This window comes from Mus pahari, chromosome 2 (genome assembly GCF_900095145.1).
Source record: "Mus pahari chromosome 2, PAHARI_EIJ_v1.1, whole genome shotgun sequence".
NCBI classification, from domain to species: domain Eukaryota; kingdom Metazoa; phylum Chordata; class Mammalia; order Rodentia; family Muridae; genus Mus; species Mus pahari.
The window spans coordinates 114,706,499-114,718,920 of NC_034591.1; the positions used below are offsets into that span (position 1 = coordinate 114,706,499).

Genomic DNA, 12,422 nt, shown 5'->3' on the forward strand with positions numbered 1-12,422 from the left:
CCCCAGCACCTAGCAACAGCTATTTTTTGAATCAATGAACTTCACATAATCAGGTTAAAAGGAATCATACTCACAGAATTAGGATTAACTAGCTAGAGCTCAGGTTCATGGGTCCGGATGAGCTCAGCCAGCAATTAAAATTAGACACACTGGACATCTCTCCATGTATGTCATTAGTGGCATTGTCAGTGAGTCCTCATTTTTAAAAGCAATCGTCTGGCCCCTTGGAATACCCCTTGCATGAACTTCTATTCTTTACTAACTCTTGTACAGCCTTTCACAAACTGGCACTTTCTTGCAAGTGGAGTAAAATCTAGTTGTGTTTGTCTTTGTCTATGAGGAGATACTTACAGATTCAGTTACTTCTAAGAGAAGTGGACACTCAAAAGATGGTGAGCCAGGCTGAGAATCTGGTAGTCATGTCTCACAATATGGAAATAGCCTGGGGGTGGGGGTGGGGAAGCATTTGCGTGTGTGCACACATAGTTCTGTTGCACTACCCCCTTTAGAAACCTTTATTCAGCTGTCAATTAGCTGAGCTTTGTTCTGTTTATATACATATGAAACATGCTTGCTACTGTTTCTTTTATGTGGTTTCCCTGTATGTGTACCGTTCTATTGTATAGGTCAGCATTATTTTTTCCTGATAAGACTATTATAGAAGATACTTTAAATGATGTTGTTATTGTGGTTAAAGCATGAAGCCTTAGTGAGCTTGCTAACTAGTCACTTTAATTTGTCTCCAGGATGCTTTACTATTAATTGAAAGGATTTTCCCCCTGGTATTGCAGCCAGTGACTCGTCTTGTGCACTTAATTAGCACGATTATGCCACAGCTCCTTTCGCTCCCGCACAAAGGTTTGCTCTTGTTTTTATCAAAAGGATCATTCTCTCTGAGAATGTTGGGACCTGACAGGCTCTGAATAGTAAGACCGCTTGTTTATTTTTAAATAGCCACCTCCAATCTTTCTTGGTTTAGGAAAGTACGTTTAAGCTTTGAAGACATACTCTAAAATGGGAAATACGTTTTCTTTAGATGCTCATTTTAGCAGATTCTGTGCTAGTGGATCGGTGGTTTTAGGTTAACAGGGCAATGGCTAGGGAACATTTTGGTTGTGTGAATGAGTCTACAATGTTTAGATAATAAGCAAAGTGTATATGCTGCTTGTTCAGTGTTCCCTGTATGTCTGTAGGGAATGCTGGGGAAAACAGAAGAAGATGTTTTAGGTTTGGGGGCTACTGAAGACACTCAGGGGTGCTGTGGTCTCTTCCTATAGTTAAAGTATTGTCTGATAGCTCTAGTCTCCTTTCTTATAGCCTAGTGGTGAGGATGATCACCTGTCATTTTCTTTAGTTAGTGTCTAGTGTATATATTGCCACTGAAAAAAGACTTTGGCATTATTATAGCTTACAGAAGAAAAGCTGAAAGAAAATTGGTTTTCCTAAGTTCATCCCCACTCAGGCAAGTGTGCTTGCCCCATACATCCCCTGCTAGGTGCTTTGTGGATTTACACATACATGCTGAGCTTATAAGCCCCAATCAGCCTGTAAATCCACTTTGGAATCTGACTTTATGATTTATACTTACTGCGTGTATGCTACTTTGTTGTTCATTTTGCATTTTCAAGGAAATAATATAATGTGTTAATGAGTTCATATTTTATTAATTAACTATGGTCCTATTTTTAAAAATAGGTGATTTAGGATATTTTTAAATCTTTAAAAGCCTTTGTCTATGTAAATTTTTCACTTTTGTTTTTCTTGGACAACTACATGTCAAGGAACTTTCTGAAACAAAATAAATAACTTATTTTTAGCCTTTGGATATAATTTTATTAGAGCATAATAATAATAATGAATTTTAATTATGTGTTTCCTGTCAAGAATGTGTTTCTAAAAAATTGGACACTACATAGATATTTCCACCTTGATTAAAAAATTATTTTATTCTATAGTTTTATTCATCTCAACAATTTTATTTTTATGGGATTTTAGTAGATACATGGTATTAAATTTTGTGATTTATTATAATTTACTGAGCCAGTTTTCTATATGGAAAATAAATAGACTTCTAGAATCTCTTGGGGATGACACAAGAGTGTGACACAGACCTTTATCCTGTAGCACATCCGGTCATTTGTGAAGTGTTTTTGTCCTTAGGCTGAGTGCAGAGATGGCCAGGGACCTCAGGACTTCTGTCTTTGGTAGGAAGGTAAACACTGTACTGGGGTTTGCAATCAAGAAGGAGGATAAGTTCTGATGTCTCCCCCGAAGTCTGATAGACTCAAATGTTCTTTTTTTTTTCCTGTTCCCAGAAGCTAAAATCTTTTATCATAAGCTTGCACAAAAATCTGAATAATTATAATTAAGTTTGCTTCCCATACTGGATAGCAATAAAAGCAAGCATAAGCATATATTAGGGTGATGCTCACTATACATGGGGGTTATAAGCACTGCTTTATTTAAACTTCACAGCATCAGTCCTTAGGAGGGAAGGCTTTCGATGAGTGGTGCAGCAGATATTTAAAGAACATGCCACCACTTTTATAAGTGGATAAAAAGCTGTATACATTTTTTCCAGGTATGAAAACCTAGGCAGAAAGAGGTTTATTATTTGTCCATAGCACAGAGTTGGCAGGATAAGCAACCTAAAGCCATACCTAGGAAAAACAGGAAGTTTTTTATTCTTAACTACTGACTGCCACGTAAGCCTGTTAGCTAATGGTGAACAGAGTGAGTCCCTGGCCTTTAGAGGTAGATCTGATGAGGAGTAGACAGAACCCTGATGCCATGGGCATGCCCAGAAAAGTCGAAAGGAAAGACACACAAAGAAAACCAGGAGGAAGAGTTGGGCTGTCACTTCAGCTTCTCTTCTGTCCCCTTGTCTTTGGACAAGGGGAGGATGCCGTGTCCACATCTGGTCCATATGCTTCTTTTGTTAATGATTTGGGTCATCTCTTTTCTTCCAAACCTTTCCAGTAACAGTGTTTCTTTACTAGGAACTATATTAGACATCTTCAATTTAGACAACATGTAAGAGTCATTGGTTGTTTAGACTGAGCTATTAAAAACAAAAACAAAAACAAAAGCAAATCAAGTAATTTGTTTTTACCTGTGGAGAGTTGCTTGCCATTGAGACCAGTGGTTCCTATTTGTTGGTTATATCGGCATTATATTCAGTGGTGATTAACTGTGTGTGGCATAAAGTATCAAAAAGAAATAAGTGATTTGATAAAAACCCCAGATGCAATCAGCCTGAGTTATTTTAATTTTACTCCTAATGACTTGAATCCTGTCACCTCTTGATTTTCAATTACATGGAGTGCCATGCCGTGCCTTGATTATATCTGTGCAGACTCACCTCCTAGTTTGGTGGCATTTAGGATACCCCGCGATGCAGGCGATGGGTCTCATCAGGATACTAAATGCTGTGTGCCTTCTGGTTTCCCCACAGCAGTTCTGCAGAGCATTCTGGGGCCTCCAAGCCTCCGTTAAGCTCCTCCACTATGACATCACGCATCTTGCTACGCCAGCAACTCATGCGTGAGCAGATGCAGGAGCAGGAGCGCAGGGAGCAGCAGCAGAAGCTGCAGGCAGCCCAGTTCATGCAACAGAGAGTGGCCGTGAGTCAGACACCAGCCATAAACGTCAGCGTGCCCACCACCCTTCCCTCTGCCACCCAGGTGCCGATGGAAGTCCTTAAGGTATGTGAGTGTTGCCCTTGTGTTTGGACCTAGCCTTTCCCTTCTCCACACCCTAGGTGTCATATTCAATGGACTGTGTCTTTACTTGCATTGCTATTAGTCTTATTTATAAGCATCACTTCCAGTGGTTCCTATAAGGCTTTGTATTTTAAAAGAAGTATTTAAACTAACTGTAAATATTATGGCAGCCTGTGAGTAGTGGAAACAGTCAACATTTTCATGACCAATCCCAATGGGATCTGATGTTTGTTGTAACAAAGCACATTTCTCTTTCGTTCTTTTGGAAATGGTTTCAGAGTTACCTGAAAGAGTCCTCTTCTAGAAACTTATGTGTATGTCTTCATAAATGCATTCCAGGCCACACTTTAACTTTGCTCTTCAGTTAGCAAGTCCTGCTGGCCCTAGAAGCTAATTGTTTTAGAAAGTGTCTTCAGAAAGAGAACTGTGGTCAAGCATTCTGTCTGTGCCTTAATAACCAGACTTCATAATCCCTTTCCTGAAGCGAGCTGTCTGCTTTGGGTCTCTTTGATTTCTTGCTAGGGTGAAGACTGCGGGAGCTTGTTAACATCCCTCTAGCAGAGACACATAGCTTCCTAATTACCAGAGGAAGTTGTAGCAGGTCAAAGCATAGAGCGCTATCTCCTACATTGTCTACATGCCACATGGGGAGTTGCCATGTTTCATAAACATTTCAATTTGTAAATATGACTGGTTCAAAAAAGACTAGAGGTAGGGAAACTTCCATATGTTATATTTACTTTTTACCCATTCACCTAATTGATCCATTCTGAAGAGCCAAGTGTTCCTGTTCATTAAGCAATGTGAGCTCTGCATGCTGCAAATTCATTGTTGGTCTTTGCTTTTACCCTTGTGTGAAAAAAAAAAAAAAAAAGCCTCCATCTTCCCCACTTAAAGTTTATTATTAAAGTGAAGAGAAGCAGTGTGCAGCACTCAGGATCTGTCTGTGGTCTTTTCCAAGAGGAAAGGAATTCTTTAAAAACCAACTTTAAAGCAGCACATAGTTATTTACAAAGATTTTAAAATTTAATGACCCTATTGTAGAACTCTTTGATAGAGAAACCAGTTGAAATTTTGCTAAAGCAAAGTGGCCCAACTGGTTCAGCATAAAGTTTTACTTTAATATGACCAAAATTCTGAATATCTCCACAATTATGACTCTTTTATTCTTCTGCCATCCCCTGTCAAGTAAAAACAACTTTTGGCTGTAGAATAAACTCTACATGAAATCTCTCTGTTCTGCTTGAGTAGAGCCAATTGTCCCTATTTAAGTTGTAACAGATTTAATTATTGTTTTCTGTTTGCAAGAGCCATGGTCATTTTGTTTATACTTTATTTAAACACTGTGACTTTTATAATGACAAGTTGCAGAGAAGAATATCTGTTTCATAAACCATAATCTTAATTTTGTTAACTAAAAAAGCAAAAGACAGTGACAGGGATTTGAGTAGAGTGGTTTACATTCAATTTGAAGGTTATGCTTAATTGTATTGAGGTGTATTTACTTGAAATGGATTTTCCTGTAAGAGTAATTACACGGGGTGGTGGAGAATTTATCACAAAATGAATTTGTAGAAACATCATTTCAATATTATACAAAAATTTTTATAATTTCTGAATGTTTAGAGTGTTAATTTCTAGCCTTATTACAATTAATATCCATATTAAACATTTGAATACTTTATGTATTTTCTTATACTCTGCTTATTTTGGTAACACTGGATTGAATGACAGTCTCTCCACAACTAAAAAGAGCCAGAAAAATGCTCCAAGTTAAAGCAAAAATAAGTTATTAAAGCTAGATGACGGCATGACCTGGCCGAAAGAGCCACCAGTTAAATTTGTTTATTGTGCTTTCAAGAGTTGTCGCCTCTGTTTAAGTGGAGAGTATTAAGTAGAAGTATCTCCTTGGGCTATACAAGGGAGCCAGCCATGTCTCATAATGAGAAGTGCTTGTTGGCCTCACAGGCTATAGGGAGCCGATAGCTATTTAGACAAGCTTAGGGACTTTTAAGCCAAAGAACAAATTAAAACAGGATCACATTCATCAGAGGTAATATTGTAAGACATTCAAACCTAAATGTTAAGGCAAATTTCCTATTGGTCATTCCTTGAGAATGATTGACTTCACACTTTATAAAAATAGTTTCTTAAACCAAGTGTATGGAATACAGAATGAAGAAGGGCTTCATAGACACACACACACACACACACACACACACACACACACACACATACTCACACACACACACACACACACACACACACACACACATGTTTTCCTTTCCTTTTCTCATTTGTGACTTTTAAATCATAGAACACAGTGTCATGAAGTATGGATATAGAGAAATAACTGATTTGTTTTGTTTAATCTTGGACAATTTTATACATTTTTAAACCATTAGTAATGCAAACATAGCCTAATGGTATGCATTACGATGTGATATACTACATTGGACACATTTTTCTGACAGTATAGCCTTAGTAAATTATTGATTTCATTTTTATAGTTTTAAGTGGCAGGGTCAGTGCATACCTACTTCTCTGTGAAAGCAGGCGGCTGTGGAGGTGGAGAATGCCCACTACGTCTCAACATTTTCCAGTGTGTTTTTACAAACACGCTGGAAGAAAGGCCAAAGTCTAAATTTTATAAACACACAAACTCTTGTCACCAGTAACCCACTGTCAGTAGATTGAACTACTCATTTTGACAGTGGTTTCAGGTTAATCCCTTTCTCTGGCAGCTTTTTACTCAAACAACGGAACTCTATGAAGCATGTTTAAAATTTGTTGACATCTGAAAACTTTGAATTTGTTGGAATTCATATTAGAGTGGAAATTCCCATCATTTCTTCCCCAGAACATGCATTGTTCATGAAATACAGCCTTGGTATTCTATATTAATTTCATAAATTTGTGCATTTAATCCTTATGTTGATTTTCACATTGGATAGCATGGAGTGTTGGGGCTTATTGTGAGTATTTGCACATTAGTGAGGTGTTGACTTGATTTCTTAAGAGCAAGCTTAACAGTTTGGGATGGTAACTCAAGGAGGCTTCTTTACTGTAAATAGTGACATTAGGGGTGCATAATAGATTTTTTCACAGTTGTGAGCACATTCTGCTTTAAATAGTGAATTAAAAACTTTGCTAAGAACTGTCTTTGGGTCACTTTCTTCTATATGTAGAATTTGCCAGTGGGTGAACCATAAGAACTGAGGCTGAACTTGATCTAAACAAAATCAGAGTCACCAAGGACAGACTTTTAGCCATGGTGGGTCTCACATCTACAGAAGAATCACAGTCAAGATGGACACACACACACACACATTCACACAGAGATGGATGGACTTAGTCCATCTCTTTATCTGTAATTGATTATTAGAGCAGCTGCTACTGTGATCTGTCAAATTCTTCAATTTAATGCCCTGTCATCTTTTCCACAGACCCAGGCCATGTAGAGCATTATAGTAGTTTATAATTGATATTCCTTTCTCTGTTGGGAAACTCGTAAGCTCCTTCTTCCACCTCTCTCCCTTCTGTTGATTTAAGGATCAAAGGGCTAGCTGTTCTTTCCATGGTATATTAAATTTGCTCTTCTCTGTTTTGGAAAAAGTGTTGATGGAAAAGAATTCATTTGAATTATTATTTTAGTATATTATTGACTTTGAAGGAATTTATTTTTCAATATTTCTTTTTTTTTCCAGATCATCTCAGGAATTGGGCAAATTGCTTACCAATTAGAGATAATGTTTTCTGTTCATCAAACCTAGGCATGCATTTTCCAGGATCCTGCATGTTGCAGACTGCTAACCTGGGCATTTATGGGTGGTTCTCTCATCAATACTCTGCACATTTAAACAGAAACTCTTGTGAGTGCTGACGATAGACTAGTGCATTGTGTATGTAAACAGATTAGGTGTATCTCAAACTCGACACTTAACTTTTGTTCCCAATTTATTTAGCTGGTATTGAGAAATCTGAATCTCATCACAGTGAATGTTCAAGGCAGGAAAGACATGGCCTCTCTCAGGTCAGCTTACGTTGGTCTCCTGAGTCAGGATTCATAGCTGTCCCCCAGAAGATATGGCCTGCTGCATTTGAGTTATCCTCCATATTCATACATTTAACCTGCCAGTCAGTGTGACATACATAAGCCTCCATTTCAGAGAGTTTTATAAATATTGGGGTCATTGTGATTTTGCATAAAATTATATATCTTCAAGAACACATCATTAAGTCTTTTTTCTTCTACAAACATCCCCTGCCCTGCATCCCCCCAATTTCTCCTTCCCCACCCCACTTCCACACCCACGCCCCACAGGGACTTTATTTCCTAGAGAGTCTTAGACTTGTTCATTGATACCCATAAGGTAATTTCCCTAATTTTTAATACCTATTCAGTAATTTTTAGAAATTGGAGACTGTACTTGTTATCTTCCAACAGATTTCCACAGCTGAGGTAAAATCTATTAGGAAACCATGGCTTCTAAGTTGTCTTGCTTCCTGTAGGAACAGTGGCCTTTCTGTCATTTCCTCTTTCCAGTGCCACAATTGTCTTTCATAGGAGTACAGCACTGCGCATGTAGAGATGACGATTCATGTCTCCTCTATGTTGTGTCTACTCTTGAGACTTCACAATCCTCTCCTCTTCTCTGGGCTGAGTAGGGACTCTCGATGGTCTCAAAGGCCAATTGATGATTCTGGTATGAACAAGTGCCAGCTTGCTTGGCACCACCTGGGAGTCAGTCATTCATGTCCCATGTTGCTTGTGAATGTTGCTTGTGAACCCCTGTGAATAGGAAGTTGCTAATGTCAGAGCTAGCCTAAGAAGGTGTTCCACTGAGCTGTCTTAAAAGGCACAATTCATATCCCTGTTCTCATAGTCTCCATCTCCACTGATTTTGTGATGAGTAATTAGCCATTCAGTGTTTGCTAGACAAAGCCTTTCCTGTTTACATTTGTTTTGTAAGCATTACACAGCAATAGTAATTATATTACTAGCCACAACAAAATATCCAGCCTTATAAATTAATTTTTTCTCAAAACATTGAAATTTTAACATCTAGTTGCACTTTTACCTGATGATGTCAGCAAAAAAAAGTATGTGGGGGGGGGCGGTTTCTCCTTTTATAACCTCTAGGCCAGTTTTTGTTTTGTTTTGGTTTGGTTTTGATTTTGTTTTTTAGTGTGACTGGGGGTTAATGGGGCCGAGGGCTTTGATTAGAATCTTAGATTTCTTTTTGGTTTCTTCAGATTGGGGCTGGCTGGGAACAGCTGTGCCTGGTGGATATGTTAACCACACAGCAGTTAATCTTAGAGTAGACAGATCTTTAGTTTGTCTCCATGACCCACCTGGAGCCCCTGCAGATAGATGTCTTGTGTAAGAGGAGGTGCCAGCTCCCCATTTCTCATGTTATTGTGTCAAAGGAAGATTCAGTCTTTCATTTATCACAGGTCCCTACTAGTTGGGGTAAGGACAATATTGTAGGGAAAGTATTAAGGGATGGGACTCAGGGTGAGGGCAAGTACCAACCAGGGGGTAGTTTAATGAATTCTACAATGTGATTTCCCTTTAATGTGATAAGGCCTGTAGATCATACATCCTCAACAATGGTAGCATCATACCATTACGGGAAACAAAATTGGTTCTTAGGGAGTAAAAATGTCCAGGGTTAGGCAATGGCTCAGGGGTGAGAGTGCTTGGGGTGCAAGCTTGTGGATCTAAGTTTAAAACCAAAGAAAACACCTACAAAGCTGGGAGTGGCTGTGTATGACATTAACTCTTACTCTCGGGAGGACAGAGGCAGGGCGATCCTTGGACTTGATGACTCTTAGCTTCACCCCAGGTTCACCGAGAGACCATTGTCTCTCATTGTCTAGTGTCTCGAAGGAAAAATGCAGAGTATTGGAGCAGTACATCCCCTTCTGGCCTCCATGCATATAACAGGTGTGACATGTTGACATCTACATATGTGTGCATAGACACACACACACACACACACACACACACACACACACACACACACACCATTGATGCCACAGTTGTTTATTGCTCTCCACAGCTTCAGTGTACAGCTAGGAAAGCAGTGTTATCATGTCTGTTAAAGTTCTGGGAAAGCGAGGCAGAAGGAGGGACAGTCGGCGGAACACCTGAAAGGTCTCAGAGGCTTACTAATGAGGAAAGGGTGAACAACATTGCTGCTGAGGCCTCAGAATCTCCTGTTCCCTGCCAGTTGTACTTCGAGAACATTGGCCAGGATTCCTGTAGACGTGGCTTCTGCATTCTGGCTGGACCTTTTCTCCTCCCAGAACCTTCATTACAATCACACTCATGTTTAGCATGGAGCCGTGGTACTGGATGCTGCCCCCATCACTGTTCTGTGAGGCTGTTGTTAGCACCCCCATTTAACAGATGCATGGACAGGCATTGAGGACTTACATAGGTCAGGTAAAGTCATTAAAGGCCGAGGTGTTAGCAGGATTTGAGCCCAGGAAGTTGGCTACTTACAGTAGTTAGTACCTTTCTTATACTGAGTAACCGGAGAAGCTTCTAGGGAAGAGATAGAAGAAGAAATTGTTCAACCCCTCAAGTGATGTGGTGACATATGAGCCAGTAGCACTTGTCCATTGCAGACCTCCTGGCTATGGCTTATAACATTGGTAGGAATTGCTTTGATGACATGGAGGGAAGGCAAGACGGCTTCACTGGCTTCTGCAACTGATTGTAGCCACATCTGGTGACTGGTGAAATGAGGAAATTTCAGCTTGTTAATCTCTTACCAGCCCTGTGGATATATAGGATTAGCCCAGGTAGGCAACCAGGCATATGGAGATTGCATCTGACCTCTGGTCATATTGTTAATCCCACATCCTAAGCTCTCTACTATACCCTCTCTCCAAGTCCAAGCATGTCTCAGTGACCACCAGAAACAGCGCTTTTAAGTAAAGTGAGAAGCCAGAGAGAAATAACAGCGGAATCTCTTGGGCTCAACAGAAAGCTGCATGGTTTTCACTGGGGATTAGCCAGGGCCTTCTCTGTTGAATAATTAAATTTCCTTCCCTAGTTTCCAAGATACATGCAACCTAGGAACCGACTGTGTTCTTCCTATGTAAGAATTCTGTCTCAGCACACTGACCGTGGTAATACATTTTGGTTTAGTGACTGAGTTGTCATTATGAATGAAAAGTAGGGAGTTTCCTACAGCAACATCTGAAAATCTAGAGCTGGGATCTTTATATTCTAATGGTCTCAATGGCTCAGCCTACTCCAGTTCTGGTGCTTCGTCCGTCTCTGTGTTCAGCGATGCCTTGGTGCAGTTCTAAATGGTTTTTATTCACTCCCCATAGGAATTTCCCCCTGAAGTCATGGTCCTATTTTTGTGGCTGTGGCTGTTGTGGCTGTCATTTCTCCTCCCTTCAGTACCAGAACTTTTGACGTTGCTCTAGCACCTAAAATCTGAACTTCAGATCTGCTTGGTTTTCTATTTGCTTTTAAGTCAATGTCAACTATAATAATTATTATATTATTGCACAAGGAGGTCACAATCCCCTTCACAAACTCTGCCTGTTTCATCTCAGTTAAAGAAAAGATAAGCTTGAAAGACTACTCATGGATGTCAGTGGGCTTTAGAACAGGAGAGAATTTGGACACGTCTAAGCAAAATCTAAATTTAACTTCAGCCTACTAAAATAAATGGCTGGAATTTGTGTTAAAAATATGTAAATTAGTACGGCAGCTTTGCTCAAGGTTATAGCTGCAATCAGTACTAGAATATTGGCTCTCGTTCCGAATGTGTCTCTTCTTATTGCTTTTTGAATATCAGCCTAGACTTGAAAACTATAGCATCCCACATGCATCTCCCAGCTTGTCAGGTCTTGTTTATAGTACCCTAACTACATGAGAAGATGTATAGAAAGCATGTAAACTAGGATGCAGTTAACATAGAATGTTCTAGAAAGAGTTGCTTTAATCGCTATTTTTAAAATTGGTAAACACCTAGAGGGCAGAAGCCACTGGAGACATGGCTCATCAGGTAAGAATACTGTCTGCTCTTCCAGAAATCGTGAGTTCAATCCCCATGGTGGGTCACAATCATCTATAACAGGATCTGATGCCCTCAGTCTGGCATGCAGGCAGGCATACATATAGTGAATGTATGTACATTTCATTCATATACATGGATTTAAATTTTTTTTTAATTGATAATACCAGAGGATGGTCCAGACGAATCAAAGGCAGATCTGGAGGTCCTAGGGACATTGCTACGGTTGGATATAACAGTAGTGAAAGGCTCTGCTACTATTTTCCTTTAAACTAGATTTGTTATTTTAGGGTGTTAGAATAATAACTCAGTTGGTGAAGTGCTTGCCTTGCAAACCTTAGAACCTGAGCTTGATACCCACACCCAGACCTGTAATCTCAGCCCTGGGGAGGCAGAGATGAGATCACAGTACCAGGCAGCCCAGCTGAACCGGTGAGTCCCGGGTCCAGGAGACCTTGTTTCAACATAGAAGATGCAGATTGGCAGGGAAGACCGCTCATGTCAGTCTCTAGCCTTCACATGCATGCACGTGTGCACATACATGCACACACATGCACACACCACATACATGAGACACAATGCCTAGGAGACTGAGTTCGTGTAGTATTTATGTAACTGAAGTGGGTGTCTTTAACATATTTTACCTAAGAGTTTG

The 12,422-nt window shown here is 39.7% G+C and overlaps 1 protein-coding gene across 1 annotated transcript in view; it reads left to right on the plus strand.

Moving 5' to 3' along the window:
• The window catches only part of Mitf (melanocyte inducing transcription factor), a 206,557-nt gene that overhangs the window by 126,185 nt on the left and 67,950 nt on the right, over positions 1-12,422 (plus strand). Inside the window, exon 2 of the mRNA XM_029535287.1 lies at positions 3,455-3,704. Coding sequence (XP_029391147.1) covers positions 3,455-3,704 — 250 coding nt within the window. The remainder of the gene's footprint in view (positions 1-3,454; positions 3,705-12,422) is intronic.